The 27,182-nt window shown below is 35.9% G+C and overlaps 2 protein-coding genes across 5 annotated transcripts in view; one reads left to right on the top strand and one right to left on the bottom strand.

Moving 5' to 3' along the window:
* ZUP1 (zinc finger containing ubiquitin peptidase 1) overlaps window positions 1-26,981 on the top strand; it is a 45,175-nt gene extending 18,194 nt beyond the window's left edge. Inside the window, exons 8-13 of one of the 4 annotated variants that reach the window (XR_016395173.1) lie at window positions 678-898; window positions 2,391-2,442; window positions 17,944-18,037; window positions 18,661-18,735; window positions 25,314-25,391; window positions 25,548-26,979. Coding sequence is in view for 1 of the 4 variants with exons in the window: in XM_022555027.2 (XP_022410735.2) it covers window positions 678-898; window positions 2,391-2,438 (269 nt within the window). In the remaining 3 variants the exon portion in view is untranslated. Of the gene's footprint in view, window positions 1-677; window positions 899-2,390; window positions 11,176-17,943; window positions 18,038-18,660; window positions 18,736-25,313 lie in introns of those variants that run through there. The other 3 variants (XR_016395172.1, XR_016395174.1, XM_022555027.2) reach the window with 3 other exon arrangements.
* RSPH4A (radial spoke head component 4A) lies at window positions 3,016-20,902 on the bottom strand. The gene is made up of 6 exons (XM_022554998.3): window positions 20,148-20,902; window positions 17,499-17,733; window positions 11,761-12,492; window positions 10,541-10,694; window positions 7,004-7,121; window positions 3,016-5,492 (listed from the first exon to the last, which is right to left on the bottom strand). The coding sequence occupies exons 1-6, from the start codon at window positions 20,822-20,824 to the stop codon at window positions 5,255-5,257; spliced, it is 2,154 nt and encodes a 717-aa protein (XP_022410706.1). The 5' UTR covers window positions 20,825-20,902; the 3' UTR covers window positions 3,016-5,254.
* Window positions 26,982-27,182: the final 201 nt, after the last annotated feature.

Genomic DNA, 27,182 nt, shown 5'->3' with positions numbered 1-27,182 from the left:
TTGTGGAGAATTCCTTCCTATTAGAATATAAGCTCCATGAAGGCAGAAGTGTTTGTTTTGTTTGCTTTTGTATCACTAACTGCATGGAATAGTGCCTGGCATATGGATATTTCATAAAATTTGTCGAATGGATGATTTGGATTGACAGGAGGAAGGAGAAGTAAATATTAGGAATTTCATTGTTCAGGATACAAACTAGAAAGTTTAAGCCCTTCCCATTGAAGTTCTAGTATGTATAAATTGACTCTTGTTTACCTTTTGGAACCATGAGACTTTTTGTTCTTCAGTAGGTAAATTTCAAATCCATTCATCTGAGATAATTTGAATAAGAAGGACTATGCGATTAGGAAAGAAAAACTAAAATATACGGCATAGTGAAAGTAGAATTTTTTGCCATGAAGCCTTTAGAAAACTAAAATTGAACAAAGAAAACTGAAAGTGTCTTAGAACTGAAAGAACTCAGATAACCTATATGTCAGAGGGACTGACTGTATTTATATTCAAAATACACATGTGCACACACACTATATATAGAAAGTGTATATAGTGTGTCTATATATGTGCGTGTGTATATATAGTAACATATCTGTATATAGCTGTACATATAGGTAGATATCACATACGCACACACACACATATATATATATATATATAGCTCTTACTTGATTTTTTGATAGGTCATAGTCAAACAGTTGTTGGAATTGAAGAGAGAAAAAACCGAACATTATGTTTACTAGTATTTGATCCTGGATGTCCTTCTCGAGAAATGCAGAAACTCTTAAAACAAGACATGGAAGCTAGCAGTGTCAAGCAACTTCGGAAATTTGTGGGGAATTTAAAACATAAGCAGTACCAGATAGTGGCAGTAGAGGGTGTTCTTTCTTCAGAGGAGAAAATTGTAAGTATCTAAATATTTATTATGTGACGCTTGGACAGGTTGGACTTCAGAGTATAAAATTTTTACCTAACTCCTAACACCTCATTCTGTAACATTAGGTTGGCATAGATATTTTGTATGTCATTTAATTTCTGGAATGAACATCTTTAAATTTCAAATGGTACCTAATTTTGTCAAATATTTTACTTGGAGCTTCACAAAAATATTTAATTTTATAATACATAATTTAATTTTTAATGTCAGGGGAGTAATGAAAAATGGCAACATATATGGTAAGAAAAAGCTAACTTAATCCAAGGAGTTCTAACTCATATTGGTCTCATAATTACTGTTTATTAAATGTGATTCTAGTGATTCCTGAGGCTCTGTGTTAGGCACTTGGATATGTTGGATGAACTATTGGAGATATATATATCACACTATTGAGAGAGTGAAGTACTCTAATAGGACACATACACTTACTTATTGGATATGTACAATTCCAGAAATTAACTTCAGTACAGTTACCTCTTTATCCCTTGCATTTAAGTGATGAGTAGTACATTATAGAAGAATTCCTAGGAATTGGAAACCCTCCACTTGTATAAACTGAAGCTATGTGGTAGCATATCAAGTCTAGAAAATACACAGTTCTCAAATCTTAAAGAAAAAAAAATGTCCCTATTAGAGTACTTCACATTTGTTTCCCTCTAAAGAGAGAAGAGATAGAGCAGTAGAAAGGAGCGTTTATGAAGAATAATAGGATCATGAGGGAAAGGACTAAAATTGTTTGAAATGAGAGATAGAGCTAGAGTAATCTTTTCAGCATCACAACTTGGGATATACAGGCAAGGACTGTTTAAGAGGTTCTTCAGTTTAATTACGATACATTAGAGGTTTCTTTGCAATGACTTAAATATCAAAATTGCATTCATTTTTTTCACCCTATCATTAATTTGGCTGAATAAAGTTAGAGGTTCATTTTAACTGTTACAAAATACCAAGATGCTTGTTCACCAATATACCGATAACTTGACATCATAGGTGGGGTTAAGATGTTATGGAAAAGCCCGAGTGAACTTTTTGGCGTACCCAATATCATGGAGGCTAGCTGCACATTTTATTTAGCTGTTAGTTTTCTGGTCTTGGAAAGTGAGACCTTGGTGGTGTTTCTCTGCTTGTAGCCCCATCTCTATCTCTCCTTCTCTCTGCTTTTACCTCTCTCTGACTTTGAGCCAGGATTTTTAATTTTGATTCATTATTCCATAAAAAAGGTGATATTTTCTTTTTAATCCTTTGTGTTTTGTCTTTATCTGGAATTTTCTTTAATGTTTTAATGGCTTGGCTTTAAAAATGTTTTTCCTAATTTCCTAAATTTGAAGTTGTAATATTCCTTAAGGAATTTTCATTATCTTGGAAAAAATTCCAGATTTTTTGTATTATAAAATTAATACATATTTTAATTAATTGACTTCTCCCTTACTATTAATATTTTTTAAAATTTCTTTTCAAGGCCAGGAGACAAGCTTCTCAAGTCTTTACAGCTGAGAAGATCCCTTGAAGAAGTAAGCATTTCAGTGATTGTGGAATTTTACTTTATTTTCCAAATTCAGATATTAAACTTTTAATACAACATATGAATTCTCTAAATACTCCATTTATAATTTAATTTCTAAAATTCTAAATTATGCCTTTTAGTACTCCATTGTTTAGTAGTTATTCCAATAAAATATCTTGTTTGCATTGTGGGTTTTATATTTCTTATCCATGTTTCAGAAACTGGTTTTGTATTATAGTCATATGACTATTTATTGGGTTCTTACTTGTGTTAGGTATTCACAGTATTTTGTGTGTATTAATTAATCTCCAAAATAGTTCTGTGAGACAGGTACTGTTATTAGCTTGTGAGGAAGCTGAAGCTCTGAGAGATTAGTAATTTGCACAAGAAAGTGGTAATCATCCAGAGTGTGAACCCAGACTGCTCACCTCCAGGCTCTTACCATTATAGCATTCTGCTTTCTTCTGTTATTATATATGTAATGAAATTCACTCCTCACTACTTAGAAATAACCTTAATATTTAATAGGCATAGCTCTAAAAAGAGGGATTTGCTTTTGTTAAATATTTACACTCGTACTTATACAATGGTGATGTAGAGTGTTGTGTTTAATGTGTCCTGTAGGAAAGAAACTTTCAGATTCTGTTGGATTTGCCATGTAAGGTTGCAAGCTAGAATCCTACTCTGGCCAATTTAAGCAGAAGAGAATTCATTCAAATTATCAGAAGCTCACAGAATCCATAGGTAACTAGGGAACTCTGCTAGAACAAAGGCAATAGTAGGGGCTAGAATATGGCATAATTTACAGCAGGGTCAATCAGGTTAGGAGCAGAGGTAGAATGTCTGCTCAAATTTCAGATTCCAGAGAGGGCACATCTGATTAGCATGTGACTGTATGCCATGGGACAGAGGCAATTTCTCAAAAGGAAATCCGGGTAGATGAAGAAATGGATATTAAATAACAAAAAAGAAAAGCAATAAGTGTCTACTGCCCCATGAAAAAATGAACAAGAACTTATTTGAATGAAGTTCTATAAATATTATTTATGTCATCAAATACAGAAAGTTACACTCCAAGAATGAATAATATGTATAGCTGATTCACTTTGTTATACAGCAGAAACTAACACACCATTGTAAAGCAATTATACTCCAATAAAGATGTTTTAAAAAAAATAGTGTGTATTAACAGCAAGAACTGACAAAACCATAACCTTCATAGTCTTAAAAAATAATATTGCCAGCTGGAAAATTCTGGAAGCCATCATTTCTAATATTCTGTCATCCAGACTGGTAAACAGGTTTCTACTCTATATCCCCATGCAGTTACGCTCCTTCATGCCATCATTATCTCTTACCTAGACAATGTAATAACCTCCTAAATGGGCTCCCTGTCTCTGTCAGTCCATCTTCCACACGGAAGGCAAACCATTCTAAAATACAAATGCAATTTTGTGACTTCCAGTTGAGTCCTCTTCATTGCTCATTGTTAAAATCCAAACATCCCACACAATCTGGGCCCTGCATACCTCTCCAGTTTCATCTCTCACCACTCTCAAAGTTTCACTCCTTTCAGCCTAAAGACCTTTGCCAAAATACAGCTGGTGCTGCCTAGGGCCTTTACCCCCTTAGTTCTCCTCTTAGAAGGGCTTCCACTTAGAAATGCTTCCTGAACTGCTCAAGTTTGGATTAAATGCACCTTCTAAGTGTTTGATAAGCAACGTTTCTCAAAGTATAGATTGCTGAGCTGCAAACCACCAGTCTGTGACAAGATAATTATAGAAGTTACAATTGCTGACATACTTTGATTCTATTTTACACAGATAATAGCCATGGATTAGCAGTTGTTTTTTTTTTAATTGGTTCTTCACCACAGAGTTTGACAGACACTGTCCTATGGTGTAATATTTGTATCACAATACCTGCTGTTCTAATTATCTACCTTTATATGTTTTCCTCCTTGAATGTAAGCGCGAAGATTTCAGGAGCAATGTCTAGTTTTTAACAGTAGCCCCACAGTGCCTGGCACATCACATATAGAACTTAAAAATACTATTTTGGTGAATGGAAATAACTAATTTTAGAAAAGCAGTGGTAGCAGATATCAGTTTGAAGTCTTTGGATATCCCAGCTAGCCGTCTCTGTGCAAATTGTTTTCCCTGAAATCAGATAAAACCGGTTTCTATAGGATGAAAGAAGAGTTACATTGAGACATTTCTTTAAGAAGCAACAAGCAAAAGAGTTAAAAAATTTGAATGTTCCCACAGTCTTTGAGCAGGTGGTGGAGTTACATACCCTCTCCCCACAGGGGGGAATATATATATATAGATGTATATACATACAGTATTTGCATACAATATCACAGATTGCTTAAGAACACACGCTCTAATTTAGTTATTTTCAATATTTTTGGTCTCAGTATTCCTTGATGCTCAAAAAATATTTACGTTCCCAAGGAGCTTTTGTGGGTTATGTATTTCCATGTTTGCCGTATTAGAAATTCAACCTGAGACTTAAAAAAAAAGAGAAAAAATATAGAGGCACATATTCCATTAGCTGCAGCCATCAAAACAGTAATGTAAGAAAATGTCATTTAGCCTCTGAAAAATCCATTGAGTATCTTTCTAAAAGTACATATTAATAGTTATACATACAAAATTCCAAATTTTATATTTTCAAGGAATGGTATTTTGCACATCAATAGTTGCCTATATATATATAGGCAACTATATGTGTGTATATATATATATATATATATCAGTCCCAAATAAGGAGTATGTGTGTATCAGTCTCATAAAACTGGGCTAATTTTATTTTTATTAGTCATAGTCATCTTCCTCATCTTCATCTTCCTCAGTTTCTTCATTTTCCTCTGTTGAATTTACAGCTGCTTCTTGTGCAGCCCTGAAAGCCTGCTCCTCTTCCACACTAGGGTCATCCATTTCTGTAATTTCTGGTCCACTGGGGTACTCTTGATAAACTGGTGGTGGAACTGGAGGTGTATAGCTGTCTGGACTATATTTATGACCCCAGCCTATGTAGAAATTTTCAAACTTTCTGTAAGTTAAAAAAAAATGTAGATCATTGTATAATTTTTCAGTAAGAAAAATTGAACCTTCTTTTCTGTAAGGATAAGGTACTTAGAGTATCATAGTCCCATAATGTTAAAACAGTACAGTATATTTTAAATGCATTAGAGATGAAATATCCCTAAATGATTCTTTTACCACAGGGAATTACTGTGATCCAAACTGCTTAAGCTGGTTAAGAAAACATAGGGCCAGACCCTGTCAAAATGTACCCTACACCTGGACCACAGCCTTTCATCTTTTAATTATTTTCAGAAAAACAAAACAAAGCAATGAAGTTAAAAATTACATACCTTCCTTAGAGTTAGAAAGAATTAAGAAGTTGCCAACCTTGAAAACTCTTGGCTGGGTGAGAAGTCGGACTTGTGGTTAACAACCTATGTGTGTTTTTTCAGGTCCATCCTTGAGCAATTACAAAAGCTTTACCTAGTTAGGCCTCACGGGGGTGAAACTGCCCTCTCCACCCCAGACTTGGTGCATAGCCAGTGCACTGCAATCTCTAAGAGAGCGTTGTGGTCAAGGATTCTGGCCCCTCTGGCCTGTCATGCTCTTAACACAATTGTGTTCCTGGCCCAGGTGCCTTCATTCCCAGGCCTCTTCATCTGAGGCCTTCAGCAGAGGTCTTCTTCAGGCCCCTTTGCCAAGGCTTCCTAATGAGGGTTGGGTGAGAGAAGGGGAGACCTTATAGACACTTCCCCTACTCTTGACTCAGTACCCAGTACTTTTCCCTAGTCCTCCCCACCTTTCTCTGGTCACAGGTGCTTAAAACTGCAGGAGCCTTATGTGGGGACTTGCTTGTCATTGAGATGACCCCACAACTCTGCTGACCCATCTGACGTTCCACCAGTGTGCCATTCCATGGGGGCAAATGGAACGGGGTTGGGGTGGGGGGAATCAGTCCTTCAACTTGGTTATACCATCACAGTAAGTGATTAAAGGCTTAACATTTTCATTTCTGGCTTGTTGCTTTAATGGCTACTCTGACATTTGACCGCTCAGCTCTCCAGCTCAGCCGAGCTTCTGACACTAGGTTATTAAGTAAGAAATGGAAGCATAAGACAAATGAAAGTGTAAGCTCTGGGTGAGGAATTAAAGGACGTTTACTATCCTCTTATCCTAACTCTTTTGAAAGTGATAGCCTAAATCATACATATTTTAAATTATCTTTTATCAAGATATCCAACAAAAATGATGAGATTTAAACTAAATACTGCTTAGAATTACCTCCATGAAATGAATGTCAATTACTCAAATAATCATAGAAGAAAAAACATATTTTAGCCCCATTAATTGGATAATTCAGATGAAAAGGCAGAAGTCTGAATTACTCTAATGTTCTAAATTTGATGCTTTGTTGTATAAGATGGATGTTGTTTGAATTAATCTTATGCCATACACACTTGACATTCCAGTGATAACTTATAATTTCCAGAAGTTAAATAATCAAAATAATAGCCTTGTAAGTTGTCACATACTTACTTGCCATTGGAAAAGGCGTATGCTCCAGTCCAAAGGTTGGATCTAAGGACTGCAATGGCATATTGAGGAATGAGATTTGAGGATAACCGTGTTGTCCAAGGCGGTATATTCTGGATCTCTGTAAACCAAAGAGAAATTCAAAATAGACTTAACTGCTAAATAGACAAGGATATACTGTGTAACAGAAAAGCTGTATTTATAAATCTTAAAATACACACTTGACATAAAGTTAAAACATTAACAGCTTAACATAAGAGCAGGAGGGTATTATATGAACGTTGTGTAAAAATGAAATTTGTAAAAAAAGTGTGTATACATTTATATAGATATATATATACACACATATGTGTATATATATATATTTGTGTGTGTTTATATGTGTGTGTACATTTGTAAAGCAGAGAAAATAAGTTTTACAAGAGGAGGCCTATGTGGCAGAGGGAAAAATACATGATGACCAAATCATTATTACGAAAGAGAGCTAGGGTTATAAGCATGAATGCTCCAAAACTGAATAGGAAGAAAAAAAGAATATGAAAGCAATAGTAGATTAGAAAAAAACCAAAAACAGTACCTCATATTTTAGCTATGTCATGTGTTTGTGATCTGTAGAATGCAAAACAAGAATGATAAAAAAGATAGCTATCAGCATTTCCACTAAGAGGTAGAGCCACCTTATACTTCCTCTGCAGTGCACTCCTGCAACCTCTGTCCTAGACAGTTCTCGGTGGGGCCAGCTACATTACATTCTTTTTTCCTACCATGTACTGTAGTGTGTGTGTGTGTGTGTGTGTGTGTGTGTGTGTGTACGTGTACACAGGCTTCTCCCGCTATCCAAAAGTAGAGCACTCCTATGAAACCTTTTTTAAGCTGAAATGACATAGAGCGAAGAAGCAATTACCTTAGGACACATCTTGCTAATGTGTTGACGAGATTAACTGAGATAAAGTGTAGAAGCTCACAAGCACAGTTCAAAGCTATGGCAACTTGATGCTGAGATGCTGAGTGTAGTTCCTGGAGAAGGAGCTTGGAGGTGCCCCTCTGACAGATTGAAGTGTGTGCTACTTCTATAACTGCTCACTGCAAAACAAGTGCTGAACGCTATTTTTGCCTTTTTTTTTTTCTTCGTAAAAGAGAAAATCCTCTGGATTCTATCAGTGAAAATAGATACTAATGTAGCTCTCTCATAAAAGCAAAGTGGTGTAAGTCTATCTTTTGAAAAGCAGGAAATACCTGTGTATATATACATATATAGTATCAATATAGAGAGAGTATTTGGTATATATATTAAAATATATATTACATTGTATACATACATAGTACGGCATACCTTGTTTTATTGTGCTTAACAGGTATGGAGTTTTTTACAAATTGAAATTTTGTGGCAACCCTGCATCAAGCAAGTCTGTTGACACCATTTTTTCCAACAGCATTTGCTCACCTCGTGTCTCTGTAACATTTTGGTAATTCTGTCAGTATTTCAGACTTTTTCATTATTATTGTATTTGTTATGGTGATCTGTGATCTTTAATGTTACTATTGTAATTGTTTTGGGGTACCACAAACCATGCCCATGTAAAACAGAGAACTTAATTCTATAAATATTGTATGTGTTCTGACTGCTCCAACAATGGTGAATTATGTTGTGCACCAGGAACTAATATTGTGCTGTAGGTCAATTATACTTCAAAAACAAACAAAAAAGCTCATTAAAAAAGAGATCAGGTTTGTGATTACCAGAGATGGTGGGTTGTCGGAGGGGAAATTGAAATTGAAGGAAGGTGGTCAAAAGGTACAAACATCCTAATAAGTAGGTACTAGGGATGTCATGTACAACATGATTAATATAATTAACACTGATGTGTGTTATATATGAAAGGTGTGAATAGAGTAAATCCTGAGAGTTCTCGTCACATCACAAGGAAAATTCTTTTTCATTTTTCTTTTTTAACTATATGAGATAATGGGTGGTGACTAAACTTATTGTGGTTATCATTTTGTGATGTATTTTAGTCAAATCATTATATCTTACACCTTAAACTTATACAGTGCTGTATGTCAATTATATCAGTACAACTGGAAGGAAAAAATAAATAAATGGGAGAATTTAACAAATAAAATTTAAAAAGGAAAACCTGGAAAGGATTCACCTTTCTAGAAGCCATTAAGAACATATATGATTCATGGGAAGTGGTCAAAATGTCAACATTAACAGGAGTTTGGAAGACATTGATTCCAACCCTCATGGATGACTTTGAGGGGATCAGGACTTCAGTTGGAAGAAGTAATTGCAGATGTGATGGAAATAGCAAGAGAACTGTAATTAAAAGTGGTGCCAGGGCTTCCCTGGTGGCGCAGTGGTTGAGAGTCCGCCTGCCGATGCAGGGGACACGGGTTCGTGCCCCGGTCCGGGAGGATCCCACATGCCGCGGAGCGGCTGGGCCCGTGAGCCATGGCCGTGAGCTAAGCCTGCGCGTCCGGAGCCTGTGCTCCGCAACGGGAGAGGCCACAACAGTGAGAGGCCCGCGTAACACACACACACAAAAAAGAAGTGGTGACTGAATTGCTGCAATCTCATGATAAAACTTGAATGGTAAGGAGTTGCTTCTTATGGATGAACAAAGACAGTGGTTTCTTGACATGGACATGGAATCTACTCCTGGTGAAAATGCTGTGAAGATTGTTGAAACGAATACAAAGGATTTACATATGACATAAACTTAGTTAATAAGCAGTGGCAGAGTTTGAGAAGATTGACTTCAGTTTTCTACTGTGAGTAAAATGCTATCAAACAGCTTTGCATGCTACTGAGAAATCATTTGTGAAAGGAAGAGTCAATGTGCTAAACTTCCTTGTCGTCTTATTTTAAGAACCCAACCTTCACCAACCACCACCCTGATTAGTCAACAGCCATCAACATAAAGGAAAGACTCCACCAGTAAAAAGATTATGAGTCGCTGAAGGCTCAGATGATGGTTAGCATTTTTTAGCAATACAATATTTTTTCTTCCAGTTTGATCTCTTTTTCTTTGAGTTTGCATGTATATTTGTTTTTTTGTATAATTGACCTACAACACTATGTTAGTTCCTGTTACACAACATAGTGATTTTTTTCTATACATTTCAAAATGATCACCACGACAAGTTTAGCCACTTTGTATGTCACCATACAAAGACCTTTTTATTTGGACTATATTCCCCACACTGTACATTTCATACCCTCGACTCATTTATTTTGTAACTGGAAGTTTGTACCTCTTAATTTCCCTCACCTAATTCTCTCATCCCCCCACAATACAGTATTTTTTAATTAAGGTATGTACATATTTTGGGAAATAATGTTATTGCACACTTAATAGACTACAGAAGAGTGTAAACAAAACTTTTATATGCACTGGGAAACCAAAAAATTATTGACTCACTTTATTGCAGTGGTCTGGAATTTATCCCACAATACCGCCAAAGTTCGCTTGTATGTACATGTGTACATACTTATGTATGCCTATACACACACACACATATAGTGTGTAAAATTACCTAAATCTTCAGAGATTGGTGTCAAGAGAGGAGGCCCTACTTCCTGTTCTATGTAGTCAGGCTCTTCTCTTTCTTCTTCTTCTTCTTCTTCTTCTGCTTCTGCTGCTTCTTCCTCCTCACTTTTTTGTATGGGGTTGAACCAATTACAGCGACCCTGGGTATAAATATTGGAAGATTTAGTAGTCTAACAAGGACCTTAAAATATCAAAATATTCTTTTGGATTGAAGTAATTATCTGCATGACATCCCATTATGTGGCATATTGATCATTCATTCAACATATATTTACCAAAAGCTGTTTTGATCAATGTTATTTTAAGCAAAGACTGTACTATTTATTTCAAGAATCTGCCCACTTCTTGAAGTTACAGGACATTTATATATTAAAATCATTAGAACCTTGGTGAAGAAGGTAATCATTTTACTGATTTATGTGAAGGTAAGGTACTATTATTATTATTAATAACAAAAATGTGATAATAAGATTAGGTATGGAGTTTGTGGCTTATAATTTCTCATTTAATTAACTCATCTAGAGATATTTAAGAATATCTCTTATGTACATCAAAGTATAATGAAGATTTTCTACCTGCAGATGAGACAGTTTAACAGATTGATTAAGAGTATGGACTCGATCCATTCTGCCCATTCACATCTGACCCTGTTGTTTATTAGCTATATTCCCCTTGTGACATTTCCTAAACCCTCTGCCTTAATTTCGTCATCTGTAAAATAAGGATATTAGTCTTTCATACAGTTCTGAGTTTTAAATGAGATAATACATATAAAGTGCTATTAAGAACAACTGGCAGAATAGGTTCTATATAACTGTTATAGAACACTGTTTACTTGTTTTTGTTAGAATCTTTTATCATTCTTGGCAAAAAAAGTTCCTTGTATTATAAAAATAGAATAAAAGAACTCCTACCAAAATTAATGTACCATCTATATTTAACATATAGAAAATAATTTCACAACACACCTAAATCTAAATCCTTATGTAACTTGTCAAATACTCCATAGAAATATTTATTTTATTTACATTTGGATCACAGGTTTATACTACTTGGCAATTATACAGTACTCTGTGTTTTCACTAGGTTTTTTAATTGTCTCTGGACTCTGAAGGCCTTTGTCTTGTATATATTGTATGCATTGTAGACAGAATTTAATAAATATTTGCTGACTAGATGATAGATTGAGAATTGCAAAGCCCCTACCTGAGGGAGTATATGTTGTACATGATGAACCCAATTGGATAGGGATTCCACTAGATCAATCACTTGGATGCCTTCAAAATCAGGGTTTTCTTCAAAGCTATCTCGCCTGCCTTCTGTTTCTTCCTCCTCTTCTCCTTCTTCTTCACCAAAATGATAGAATCCTAGAGGGCTGACCTGAGTCCCTGCTGAAATTCTGGCAATTTGTGCTCGTAAGTAATTACTCTCATTTCCTGGGAAGGGTGGGTAGCTTACGATGGGGGTATCCAATCGCCCAGTGAAAAATTTCTTGATTTTTCTTGCAATAACAATTTGTGCAGGTGTAACTCCTGGTAACTTCACCCATGGTCTTCCTGGTTCATTGCAAACAAAATAGACATATTTGTTGGCACCTGTTCTGCTTTCTTCCTTTGGAATAGACTGTGGGGCCTTGTAAAAGGACCTTGGTAATTCATCTTCATTAGCTTCATTGTCTCCATTGTCCCTCTCTTCAGGTTCATCTTCCTCTTCCACCTCCTCTTCATCTTCTCCCTCACGGAATTCCACTTCAGCTACAATATAATTCATTTCCAGACCTAAGATCTTACCCCAGAAACGACATTTTTGGATTGGGTGGGTGTCAGTAAGCTGCTTGAGGGCAAGAAATATGCGATAAGTCTCATCTGTGCCCAAACCGACTCCAGCTTGTTCAAAATAAAAAGCTGACTCCATTACATTTGGAAGAGAGTGTTCTGCCTGGGAATACAATTGCTGTGATTAATATTTTATCCATAAGAGAACTGTTTGCAGTCTACATTAATGTGATCCCTATTTTTGAAAACCATGACATTTTTCACAGAACTACAACAATTAATTCTAAAATTTATATGGAACTACAGAAGACCCAGAATTGCCAAAGCAATCTGAGGAAAAAACAAAGCTGGAGGTATAACCCTCCCAGACTTCAGACAATACTACAATGCTACAGTAATCAAATCAGCATGGTTTTGGCACAAAAGCAGACATATAGATCAATGGAACAGAATAGGGAGCCCAGAAATAAACCCACACACCCATGGCCAATTAATCCACGACAAAGGAGATAAGAATATACAATGGAGAAAAGACAGTCTCTTCAGCAAGTGGTATTGGGAAAGCTGGACAGCTACATATAAATCAATGAAATTAGTACACTCCCTCACACCATATACAAAAATAAACTGAAAATGGCTTAAAGAGCTGAATATAAGTCACAACACCATAAAACTCCTAGAAGAGAACATAGGCAAAACATTCTTGGACATAAATCATAGCAATATTTTCTTAGATCAGTCTCCCAAGGCAAAAGAAATAAAAGCAAAAATAAATGGGACCTAATCAAACTTACAAGCTTTTGCATAGCAAAAGAAAATACTAACAAAACATAAAGACAACCTAGGGAATGGGAGAAAATATTTGCAAATGATGCTGCTGACAAGGGGTCAATATCCAAAACATACAAACAGTTTATACAACTCAATATCAAAAAACAACCCAATCAGAAAACGGGCAGAAGACCTAAATAGACATTTCTCCAAAGAAGATATACAGATGGCCAACAGGCACATGAAAAGATGCTCAAAATCACTAATTATTAGAGACTACAAATCAAAACCACAATAGGTATCACCTCACGCTGGTCGGAATAGCTATCATCAAAAAATCTACAAAGAGAAAAGGACTCTCCTATGCTGTTGGTGGGAATGTAAATTGGTGTAGCCACTATAGAAAACAGTATGGAGGTTTCTTAAAAAATTTAAAATAGAACCACCATATGATCCAGCAGTTCCATGCCTGGGTATGTATCTGAAGAAAACAAAGACACAACTGCAAAAGATACTTGCACCCTGATGTTTATAGCAGCACTATTTACAATAGCCAAGACATGGAAACAACCCAAGTTCCCATCAACAGATGACTGGTTTAAGAAGATGTGGTATGTGTATACAATGGAATACTACTCAGCCATAAGAATGAACTATTGCCATTTGCAGCAACATGGATGGACCTAGAGAATATCATACTAAGTGAAGTAAGACAGGAAGACAAATATTATATACCACTTACATGTAGAATCTAAAAACTAATGTAAATGAATCTATATACAAAACAGAAACAGACTCACAGACACAGAAAACAAATTTATGGTTACCAAAGGGGAAAGGGAGGGGAGGGATAAATTAAGAGTATGGGATTAACAGATACAAACTGTTATACATAAAATAGATAAGCAACAAAGATTTACTGTATAACACAGGGAACTATATTCAATATCTTGTAATAACCTACCATGGAAAAAAGAAGTCCAACATCCTCTCCTTATAAGAAATATTTAAGTGGCCCCTTTACTATCTTGAAATAATAAAATATAGCATACAGTAATATATATAAAATAGATAACCAATAAGAACCTGCTGTAGTAAAAAATAAAATTCAAAAAACATTAAAAAATTTTAAAATGCCATATTTGCCAAATAAATAAATGTAGCAAAACCTACCTACAGATATTTAGAAAATAATTTTTATAAATATATGTTTATATATGTTTTTATATATTATCATACATTTAATAAATATTTATAATATGGATATGGTAAGATATAGAGTAAATAAAAATCAATATGGGTGTAATATACAGGATAAATAAAATGAATGTATAATAAGGTAAATGCTCAGACATGACTACATTTGAAGACATAATTTAGTTAGATGCTTGCTTCTACTTATGATAAATAATTTTGGGTTTAAAATGAGAAAAGCAGAAATAATTCCAAAAAAGAAATACAGGAAAATAAAAAGAGTCTCAAGTGAACTCTAGAAAAACATTTTTGAGAAAGTAGAAAATAACCTTAACTGAGCTAGGGATAACTTGGCAAGACAACCTTTAGACCCTGAGAAATTAAGAGCACTTTGCTATTCTTACAAATGATCTGCTCTCATTTGTATTATAACTTGAGTTGAAAAATAGAGTGTCAAAATAAGCATAATGATTTTTTTCAATCCTAATCTCATCTGATTGTAAGACTGTTTCTTTGGGATCTATTGCACCACGCGCTCTGATCCTACTCTGTCTTCTATAACTATTTCTTCTTAGTCTTTTTAATTAATTGAGGCCTAAATATCAGTGTCCTCAAAATTTCAGTCATCTCATCACTCAGCACTTTATGCTTAGAAGATTTCTCCCACACCAACCCAAGTGATATGTGGTTTTTAAAATCTACTTCTCTCACTCTAACTTTCCTCCTACATTTCACACCCTTATTCCTAGCCAGCTACAAGAACTTTCAATCTGAATATTTTCCAAAGATATCACCATCACTCAGTTTCCCGAACTAGAAAGTTCAGTCATCCTTGCTCCCTCTGACTCCCTTGACTCTCATATTTAGTTAAAGTCCTATTGATTCCACCACCTAAAGAGCTATTGGCATTATCCCCTCCTCTTTAACATGCTAGTCTCCACCTGGACTACTTGTCCTGTCACAGAAGTCTTCTAATACTGTCTTCCTTGTCCCCATTCAAACCCTTCTTCTTTCATTCTGCTCCACATTACTACCAAAGTTATGTTCCTAAACCATAAGTCAGACTATGCTTTCTCTACTAAAAGCCTCTATTAATTTCCCACTGTACGCAAGAGATCAATTTCTTATCAATACACGGTGAGCAGTCTAGCTTTAAAGCACCTTGCTTGCTTCATTTCCTTCGCTCAAAATCCCTCAAATCTGAAGTCAGTTTCCCAAATGCTAAATAATCTCTCTTGACATTTTATTGTGCTTTTGGCCCAGAATTTTATGCCTTATAGTCTTCACCTGGTGAACTTCTACTTATCCTTCATGATCGAAATGAAATATCATTGCCATTACAAAGCATTGCCCAGACCCTAATAGCAGAGTTAGTTGCTCATAGCTTGTCGAAACAACGCAGTAGTAACTGCTACTATTCATTAAGTTTCTAGGATGTGCCAGATCCTTTATATATAGGACCTCTACCCCTCAGGTTGTTGCCATGTGATTATCCCTGAGGCTTGGAAAGGTTTAGTCATTTAGAGTCACACAGGGAATAAGTGATTGAACTAGGATTCAAATTCAGATCTAATTCAAAAGCCCCTGTTTTTTCCACCATATCTCGATTACTGCAGTAGTCAAATAACTTTAATCTTTTTTTACCTCTTTCACTAGACTGTGATCAACGTAAAGTTAGAAAAGTCTTTTTTATGTGTATATGTCAGTACCTAGCATGCAGTAGGTATGTTTGCAAATCAATGGGTGAAGGAATAAATGAATGCTGAAGACTAAGAACAGGAATTCTGGTGTGTTCAAAGACATGAATAGAAATATTAATACTCTAAACATATCAGTCTGGGACAGAGTTCCCAGAGCTACCTGTCTTCCTGTTCCTGAATCTTTCTACTCTCTGAGGTAGAACTTTTTATCTTCATCTGATGACTTGGTTCATCCTTTCTCTAAAACCAATCCTCTTTATTAGGAGGAATTGATGGAATCTGGTTAAGATGCTCAGGTTCCAGCATCAAAACAGCTTATCTGTATTCTCATCCCAAAACCTAGTTCAGAACGTAGATCCCTGCCTTGTAATACTGTGCCTATAGATAGTGCAGTGCCCTATTCTCATACTGGAGTTGAACCTTCTTTGATAAACTCCTGCATGAGAGTGCCTGCCTTCTGTTTGATCCCCACATGCTGTTTGCCACCAGACTTGTCAATACTATATGTGGCTACATAATCAAGTGTTTGGAGTAAGATATTTTTAGAAAAGGTCAGCCAATATCAAATCCTTGACACCTATCACTTGTTCCTTCTGAGTATTCTATATCTCATTGTGTCAATTTGTGTCTCCCTATAACAGCTAAGGAGCTCTGGAGGGTAAACCTACTGTGCATATCCCTACTCCTCCTCTTTCTTTGACTGAACTGTATGTCCTTTTCTGAACATATGTTACTCCAAACATCAAATTTGCAAGTATGAGGACAGTTTTAAATAGTCTAATAGTAACAGAACATAGAAGCTCAGTAGATGTACAGTATAAATTACTCAGTAGAATAAATTGCAAATATGCAGGCATTTAGGAAACAGCGTATACTGATTTGAAATATTTGGAGGTAAAATTTCAGTAATACAGCTGATTTTATTCTCGAATGATACCTTTTTATCTGTCACCAACTTTGTAAATATTTTCAGCAATTTATCTATGAGGATTAAAAGAAATATTTTATTTCTCTCCTGTCTCATTGACATAATATATATACTGTCAAGACACAATATGAAGAAGTAGCCTTGGAAGAGAATGCAAATGACATTAGAAGTTCTTTTAATTTTTCCAGTAAATTAAAGGGGAAAATAGGCAACTTGATTTAAAGCCTAATTTTAAATTATGTGACATTTATTCATTCATTCAGCAAATATTTAATAAGAAACAGCTACACACTAAGATCTGTACCAGGTACTTTGGAGAATATAAAAGATGAAGAAAACATTTTTTCTGATATCAAGCAGTTTAACCCTACAAACATGTAAAACAGTTAAGCCTCTGAAATACTAAAACACTGTGTGAAAACATAAGAAACTCTAACCAAGGAAACGAGTGGTGTGAAATGAGGCTGCAATACTATTTAGTAAGCTATAAAAGGCAGTGGATATGAATTTAAAGCCACACCCCACTAACCTCAAAACCCTAAGATTGACCTATTCAGATTTACAGAAGTGACTTACTATTTCATCTTCCATTTCTTGGTCAGCTCCTTCTAAATTTCCCTGGAGAAAAAGAGCTTTTTGCTTCTCTGCTATTTCATAGGCTGGAAGCATCTCATTCTCATTTTGGAGTGTATCCAGTTTTATACTAAAATGTTCCATCTTCACATCTTGGCTAACATTTTCAATGATGTCCACAGCATTTTCAGGACGCTTATCTAAGACCTTGGTCAGCATTTCAGAAAGATGATCATATCTACCCAAAAAGAGAAAATTCCAGATAATAACCCTGTCAAAAGCATTTGAAGAACATTTCATGCATTCTCAGTGGGTTTTTAGGAAACTTCAAGAACTCGAAGACTTTAGAGATTTTTAGTGGAAAAACACAGTAATTTCTACCACTGACAAGAAAAACTTTGAGCATAAAATAAATCAAAGCAAGTTCTCTCTTTTTTTTTTTTGGCAGTGCTGTGTGGCTTATGGGATCTTAGCTTCCTGACCAGGGGTTGAACCCACATACCCTGCACTGGAAGGTGAAGTCTTAACCACTGGACTGCCAGGTTAGTTTTTTTTTTTTTCTTTAGTATCTGTATCTATCTCACAGATCTTAAGAATGTCAAAGAAAAATATGTAGATTATATGGGCAACCAATGTGAAGGCCAGTTTACAAATATTATATATGAAGAATATATTCTTTCTCAAAATATTGCTATTTTTATAAATGAACAGAAATATTATGACTGGCAAAAAAGAAGCAAGCAATTATTTTCTGTAGGGTTTTTATTCAACAATGTGAAATTTTGTATTTTAGGCAAATATTGTTTTAATTGCAACAACAACAAAAAAACAGCTTTCATGGCTGTCAAATAAGGTCTGCATATAGGAGATGGAGTTAAAGCTGTCCTTTACTAAAAGCCATTTTTAAATACAGGCTCTAAAGCACTTAGAAAATAATAGTGAATATTATGGAAGGTATTCATTTGTTACCTCAGAGACTTAATATTTGGAAATTAAATTAAATTTAGCTATTTAAGTAATGTCAGTTACAAAATCATTCAGTAAACGAAATTTTCCCGTTTTTTGTTTTGTATTCAGTTTTAAATTGTGAACTTTCAAGTGGTTATAATGAGCTCTTTTGGCATTTTATCAAAGTTTGTAAATTCATGCTTGTTATTTAACCCAGGGAATTGTGACAAGAAGTTTATATCAGTAATTCAAATAGAATCCACTGCTAAGCGGCAAATCACATCCCTGAAACGTAAGTAAATTGTAGTTAAAAACAGTAATTTATACATAATATTTTAATTTGGGTTTTGTGACGATTTCTCGCATCAAATATTCATTGGTTTCTTATTCTTCAGACTTTAAAATTATACCTCATATTTTTAAAAGCCAAGTAATAGCTGCAAACATTAGCCACGTACTGTATATTGAATGGGCATTCATTTAACGTTTGCTGATTAATCAGGAGGCATCTCAGCAAATTACATGGTGGATTAACTAGATTCAAAAGGTCCGGGCTGTATGTCCTGTACTTCTATTCATTCATTCATTCTTTATTCAGTAAACAGCTGATAGCACTGTGCTAGGCATTAAGTATATAGTGGTGTACAAAACTCACATGGTCCCTCACTCTGAAGGCCTGCACTTAAGTGGGAGAGTCAGACATTAAATATAAGTCTATAAGTCTATGTACAATTATAAATGGCCTTACGTGCTATGAAGGAAAGAACAGGCAGTTATAATAGAGTTCTGTGGAAGTTGACTTCTAAAAGATGAGAAGCCAGCCAGGCAAAGACTTAGAAAGACTTAGGGCAGAAGCCTTTCAGGCAGAGGGAGCAGCATGGGAACTGAAGAGGCCATGTGACTAAAGCATAGGGAGGGAAAGGTAAGAGTCAGTGAGTGCTGTAAGCCAGAGAAACCTTGAGCAAATTAATTTTTCCATGACTTAGTCCCCTCACTTAAAAAACAAGTGGATTGTATTAGATGTTTTCTCAAGTCCCTTCTAGCCCTAAAATTCTGTTGATTCTATTGTTATGTAACCCCGGCAGCAAGAATCTCTAGAAAATTATACTCAACGATAAGATCTGAATTTTAGCTATAATGGGATGGTCAGAACATTCCTGGGCCATTGATCACCACATTTTAAGAGATCTGGATAAAATGGCATGTATTTTTGGGTGGCCTGTATAGCGACCAATTCTCCTGGTTTGCCTAGGACTGAGAGGTTTCTCAGGATGCAGAACTTTCAGTGCTCAATCAGGACAGTTCCAGGTTAACGCAGGTAATCTATCACCCTAGCACTGGCCTGGGTGGGGACTCAAAACCAAGCCATATAAGCACTTAGAATGCTTAGATTTTGGTAGACAGTTCTTTTTTACAAGCATCTTGGAGAGATGCTTGGACTTCACTGTCTTTATGGTTTCTTTCAAACCCCAGACTCCACAATTCCTAGATTTTATTTCTGTGCACCTAGGGTCTTTAAAGAAGCTAGAGGAATCTCCACCAGTGACCTATTTTGAGTCCTATGATACAAAGAGTTATTAAGTCACTCTCTCACTCATACAGACTTTTCAGATATATTTCCATTCACCCACAGAAACACATCCCCACACAGAGATACTTTCCTTTGCCAAATTTCTCCCCCAACCCCCTTCCTCCAAGACTTACAGATTTAAGCCCGACTTGCTACTGGACTTTAGTAGGTAAGCCTTAGCATTCTGAATGGCAATCTCAAGCATGCTGGGGGCCACTTCAGAAGCCCCAGACTCAGGCTGATCCAGGTCATAGTTACTGTTTGAGTCTTCTTCTTGAAAAATGTCAAATCTCAGCTCTTTCCGTTTAGAGTTGTTGTAGCTCACATCCCTCGGTCCATACAGGTGACATTTGGTTTGCTGAGATTGATGAAAAGTGTTTCCCTCTGATTGGCATGTTTGATGAGGAGTTGATTCTCCGTTATCAGATGATTGTTCTAAATGGTCAAAGTGAGGTGTCCCAGCTTCAGAAATCACACTAGTGGTCTTGTCTGACTGCCATGGTGCCATAAGGTCCTGCACGGCCGGAGCCAGGGGAGAAGGAGTGGAAGAGGGCTCCTGAGATGGGGAAGGTGGAGATGACACACCTGGTCCTACGAGGTCATCCACAGGCGTGCTGGCTCCAGATTGGAGGATCCCAGGAGGGCTGCTTCTGGGCTGGGGTCCAGTTTCCGGCCCCTGCTCCAACTCTGAGGCCTCGGATAACGCAGGTTCAGGATCTTGGGAGGCTGTTACCATTTCTTCCCACGGCCGCCCTGTTTCCCCAAGTTCTTGGTGTTGTATTTTTTGTTTCAGGGGGGTCGAGTCTTCCATGGAAGGAGTCAAGAGAAAAAGAGTTCTGGATGAAGGGGGCGTGCAGATATGGAAGGAGGCAACGCAAGGCAGTGGCTTTGCTTAGGTCTGCTCGGCGATTTCTGGGTCCTAGTTGCTCTGCAAGTCGCAGCGTCCTATCTCCATAGCAACCCCAGGCAGGGTTCCCCTAAGAGAAATAACACATCTGTTGCCAGGATTCTAGGGAGGAGACCAAGAAAGATGAAAATCCTAGATCTGTGATTTGGTGGAGCCTCTGCTCCTCTACCTAGCTCTGCCAATCCAATCTGCAGTCCATCAGTCGCGGTTGGAAACCTGAGAACAGGTCCGACGCAGAGAGGAGGAGCCGCGACCCGGCGGGATGATTTTCAGGGTCTGATAGTTTGATTCAAGTTGCACGTTGAGGAGTGAGTCCTGCATTAGTGGAGGGACAATACATTTACAGAGCTTGTGTGTGTGTGTGTGTGTGTGTGTGTGTGTGTGTGAGAGAGAGAGAGAGAGAGAACGAGAGAGGGAGGGAGGCAGAGAGAGAGAAAGGAGGGATGGAGGGACGGAGCGAGGGGGAGACCTTGGTAATGTTGAGGTGCAGGTGACAATGAGACTCTAGTGTGCAGAACATCAGAGTCCAAGACTCAGAGGGCAAAGGTTTCTCATCTGTGCCAACCAAACTTGGGCAACTTTTGAACAATAAACAAGGAAGTCCTGATTTTTGCTCTTCTCCCTCATGTGGAATCTGCCAGATGAGTAGGCAGAAAATTACCTTCAAGGAGAAGGCAGTGCAGAAGCTTACCCTATATAAATAGACAATTCATGGGTTACCTGTTTCCTAATAATTGAAATTCAAATTAACCCTAAAGCTATATTAGTATAGTGTAATCTTTATTTGATAATATGAATGTGAATTCATAATTTTGCAATATTTAAGATCATGACTATTAATTCATATTATTCCATCTCCAACATAAAGAAGGTATAGAGGATGGAACCATATCTGGCCTTGACTAAAAACTGTAAATTAAAGCCTTTTTTTTAAGATTATAATTTAAAAAAATTTTTTTGGCCCGGGGCTTGTGGGATTTTTAGTTCCCTGACCACGGGCAGTGAGAGCAGAAGAGTCTAACCACTGGACCACCAGGGAATTCCCTAATTAAAGTCTTTAATGTTAATTTGTTCTGTATCTGTCTCTCTTTTAAAATAAACCAGTTAATACTTGATATAACTTCCAATTAGCAACATGTTGGTCATAAATTCTAATTTCATGAAAGAGCATCATACTTACCTCCCACCCCCAATTTGGTGGGAGAAGCACAGAACTCTTCATTTGTTCAAAGCTGTGGATATTTACCCTTCCCAAAATACACATGGGTGTGCACACACCAAATGTTGCATGTAATTTCTTCTGGTTCAGGGTCTCCTTGAAGTCAGAGTCCCAGATTAGAACTCTTGGAATAAGACTCGGAAAAACAAAATGAAAGGTAAACTGGAATTATAAATTGGAGATTTTTTGTAATTGATACAAGGGTTGAAGGGGGGATAGCATTTTTTCCCCATCATAGCTCTATTTTCTCCACCTTTGAAGCTGACAAGATATGATCGAGGCTTTTTTCTTGGACTGACAAGCCAGAGCAGGGTGGTAGGACCAGAAGAAAGGCATGATAAGGAACAGTTTTTTGCATCTATATTCATGAGAGATCTTAGTCTGTAGTTTTCTTTTCTGCAATTTCTTTGTCTGGTTTTGTTATTAGAGTAATTCTGGCTTCATAGAATGAATTAGGAAGTATTTCCCCTGCTTCTATTTTCTGGAAGAGATTGTAGAGAATTGATCAAATTCACCTGTGAACCCATCTGGGCCTGTTTTCAAAGATTATTAATTATTGATTCAATTTCCTCATATATATGCCTATATATGTGTGTGTGTGTTTTGGCAGACTGTGTTTTTCAAGGAATTGCTCCATTTTATCTAGGTTATCAAATTTACGAGCATAGACTTGTTCATAGTATCTTCTATTATCCTTTTAATGTCCATGGGATTTCTAGTGATGTTACATCTTTTTTTTTTTTTTTTTTTTTGCGGTATGCGGGCCTCTCACTGTTGTGGCCTCTCCCGTTGCGGAGCACAGGCTTCGGACACGCAGGCTCCGCAGCCATGGTTCACGGGCCCAGCCGCTCCACGGCATGTGGGATCTTCCCGGACCAGGGCACGAACCCGTGTCCCCTGCATCGCAGACGGACTCTCAACCACTGCACCACCAGGGAAGCCCCCCCTTGGAACTTTTTAATGATCAGTGAAGTTTTAGTTTCCTAAGCTGTTGGAGGGGATGCCCTATTCCAATAATGGTCTGCCCAAAATTTTAACTAAAGGTGAAATGGAGAAACATTTTAGAAAGACCTGTATAATTGTGATGTCGTAATTTGTTCCTCTTCTTCACTCCAAGTAATCAATTCATTTTTTTCATTTTGTCATTTTGGATCTCAAAGAATTGAAGTAATTGGGAGCACATCATATCATCACATGAAATTGTACCATGTTATATTACCTAGGTCTGTCTGCTGAGGGACCTGGAAGCAATGAGAAGTCAGAGCAATGAGCATACCTAAAGCATACCTAAATCAGTCACAATCAATGACTGATTGCAGTGGAGTGGCAAGGAAAGTACAAATGAGCCTAGAACATCTTCCTATATCAGAAAAAACTGAAAGAATACTGGAAACATATCAAAAGCACACCAGAGCCAACTGGGACTTATTGCAACTGACAAATTCTGGGACATTTAAAATATTAAATAAAGGTAGTACAGATTGTACTGTTTAAATAAAAAAGATGACATGAGCCTAATACGAGGCATAGGCAAACTTTTCGGTAATGGGCCAGTAATTGTTTTAGTTTTGCGGCCCAAATATTATGTGTTTATATAACAAGAAAGAAAAAGTTTCTACAGCTTTTCTATTATATTTTATTCAAACTAGATTATAATTTATAATAATTCTTTGTAATATATGTCTACTAAAGACAAGGGTAGACTCACAGATGTTGGGAGACAGTTTACAGTCTTAGGTATGTTTATTTTCTATAGACGTGTTTCTTTAGATGCTTTACTCAAACTCTAATCAACCCAACATCAATAAATAACTTATTTTGCTTGGCTAACAAATGAATCACTGCATATTTATTTTGATTGCAGTCTCATTTTTTATTTTTGTGAAGCGACTTTGTTGAGATGAAATATTCTGTTTAAAATTTTATATTTTTTCTGTCCATTTCTTTCCTCTGCTTTGCGAGTATTGCGATTACTGCTTAGTGTGGTTATATTAATGCATATCGTATTCTTTTAGCTTAGCTATAGTGTCATTGTGTAATAAACACGATGTTTTACCTATTCTTCTATAAAAGTAATCCATTCTCCACTGTGCCTTAAAAGCATGACATTCAAATCTACTTTTCTTGTTTCTTCATAATGAGCATGTACTGGTAATAAAAAGTAAAATATTGAAGTATGGCCATACATACTCTGAAAGGCTGTTTCTTTATAATGACATCATTGTAATTATGCTTATTATTTGTTTATGAATTATTTCATCAGTTTTATTAATATATGACAAAATACATTGAAAATCACTAATCACATGCACACAGCCTGATAAATATTCACAAAGTGACCACACCTATGGAACCAGCACTAAGATGAAGAAACAGTATTACCAAGACCACAGGAATTCTGTCATTTGCCTTACCAGTTACTATACCACTCCTATAGGTAACTTCTCTTTTTCTAAACCCATAGATTATTTTAACCTATTTTTTTATCTTACGTAATGTTTCATGCAGTAAGTGTCTAGCCTTTTTTCCACTCAATAGTACGTTTCTGAGATTCGTGTATGTTTTCAATGTGGTTGTAATTCATGCATCCTTAGTAATGTACACTGTACATAAACATTGAGTTCTTTCCTTTGTTGATTGCTGTGGATAGTGGTGCCTTGAAATGTTGATGATTGTAAGTTTACTAATTTTTTCCTTTAAGTTTCTTCCATTGATTTATGCTTCACAAGTTTTTTCCCATTTGGGAATTATGATCAGATTCACTTGTATTTTTCTAGTTATTCAAAATGATTTTATCTTAAATTATTTAACCAGTAAATACATATGGAATTAGTTTAGTGACTGAGATGTTATGGATAAAAGTATTTTTTCAACCAATAGTTAAATGATAGAACCATTAGATGATTATTTCACCTTTGAACCTCTGCTCTTTCATGTAAACTTTGTGATCTGGTAAATTATTAAATAGATGCATGTGTTTCATGTGAGTTCTCTATTTTGACATTCACGTTTGGTTAAAACCAAAGAATAAAGTTCACTTAGAAGGATAAAGGATTTTTACTTTTTAATCCCACATTTATTTGTAGATAAAGGAAAAGTACACACTACAGAAAACTCTCTCAAGGGATTTACAATTCATGCTGCATGCTTTCTGTTTTTCCCTTTATCTTACAGGCTACTAATGCAGAGAATCTCCCAAATCATTTTAATGTTTGAAATTTCAAAGTGTTTACAAAACTCATGGCAACGAATGTAAGCACTGTTCACTAATTTTGTTTACTAATAAAGTTTTATAATCAACATTAGCATGAGAAGTATGTATTAAAATATATATTTAAATATGCCCACAAATTTAGTAGATTTTTTATGATTCTTTTGCATTGATTCTACTCCTCATTTATGTCCCAGATAAAATTCAAGGGAAAATATTTCATCTTCCTTTGGAATACTCTGTCAAATGTTTCATTTTGCTCCACGGTCAAGTGATGTTTCCAGTCTCCGATGGTACCTAGTGGGACAAGCACATCAACAACAACTGGGTAAGAAATAGCACTATGAGGGCAAAAAGTTCCTCCAACCCACTTTAATCTCTTCTCCAACTTACTTCAGGCTGTTCTCAAGCCAGCTGTTAGTTCTCCATAGGCTTTGATACTTCACTTTCCTTTTACAGTTATCAGCTGAGAAACAAATTTAGGACGTAGTAAGGCTGAAAATAGGATTATAGTCCACTTCATTATCAGTTAGACTTCCAACAGCCACTACCATTAAATTATAACATTTCTTTAGGGAAAAAAAACCTTAAAATATATGAAGAGATTTGAAAACTTAAATATGTTTTACTAAATGCCAGGTACCATACTTGGCAAACTACATCTATCATGTAATATTAATTCTTAATACAACCCTTAAAACAAATCAGCAACGTATTATAAGGATTATGCACCATGATCAAGTAGAATTTACTTCTGGGATACAAAGATGGGTCAACGTATATCAATTAATTAATGTCATACCACATTTACAGAACAAAGGGAAGAAAACCTCATGATCATCTCAATAGAGAAAAAGCATTTTATAATATCCAACACCTTTTCACGATTTAAAAAAAACTCAAAAAATAAAGAATAGGGAGAAACTAAACATAAAAAGTCATATATGAAATAGCTACTGCTAACATCATAATCAATGTTTGAAGACTGAAAGATTTTCCACTAAGATCATGAACAAAGCAAGGATGCCTATTCATGCCATTTCTATCTAACATAGTACTGGAAGTCCTAGCCAGAAAAATTAGCTAGAAAAAGAAATAAAAGGCATCAGTTGGAAAGGAATAAGCAAAATTGTCTCTGGTCACAGACAACATGACTTTATACATAGTAAAACCTAAAGATTCCACACAAATATTATTAGAAGCAGTAAACAAATTCACAAAGTTGCATGATGCAAAACCAGCAGACAAAAATCAGTTGCATTTCTATACACGAGCAAGGAACAATCCAAAGAAAAAAATTCACAAAACAGTTCGATTTAACATTGCATTAAAAAGAATAAAATATTTAGGAATAAACTTAGTCAAGGAGGTTAAAACCTTGTATACTGAAAACTACAAAATAGTGCTAAACAAAACTAAAGAACCCAAATGACTAGACAATATCCCTTGTACATAAATTGGAAGATATAATAATGTCAAGATGTGAATACTACCCAAAGTGATCCACAGATTCAATGCAATCTTATGCAGTAGTCCACTAATATTTTTTGCACATAGAATAAATAATTTACTATAAAATTCACATAAAAATCTCAACAGACTCTGAATAGCCAAAACATTCTTGAAAAAGAACAAAGTTGGAGGCATTAGATCTCTTGATTTCAAAACTTACCACCAAATCAGTTATCAAAATATTGTGGTACTGACATTAAGACAGACAAATAGATCAATAGAACAGAATACAGAGTCCAGAAAGAAATTTTCACAATATCAAGCAAAATGAATTTTGACACAGGAATCAAGACCATATGATGGGGAAAAGACAGCCTTTT

The sequence above is a fragment of the Delphinapterus leucas genome, chromosome 12 (assembly GCF_059928025.1).
Source record: "Delphinapterus leucas isolate spDelLeu-1000000601 "Yukka" chromosome 12, BTC_Dleu_Yukka2, whole genome shotgun sequence".
NCBI classification, from domain to species: Eukaryota; Metazoa; Chordata; class Mammalia; order Artiodactyla; family Monodontidae; genus Delphinapterus; species Delphinapterus leucas.
Note: the sequence above shows the minus strand (reverse complement) of the source record. Positions and strands in the feature narration are given on the sequence as shown.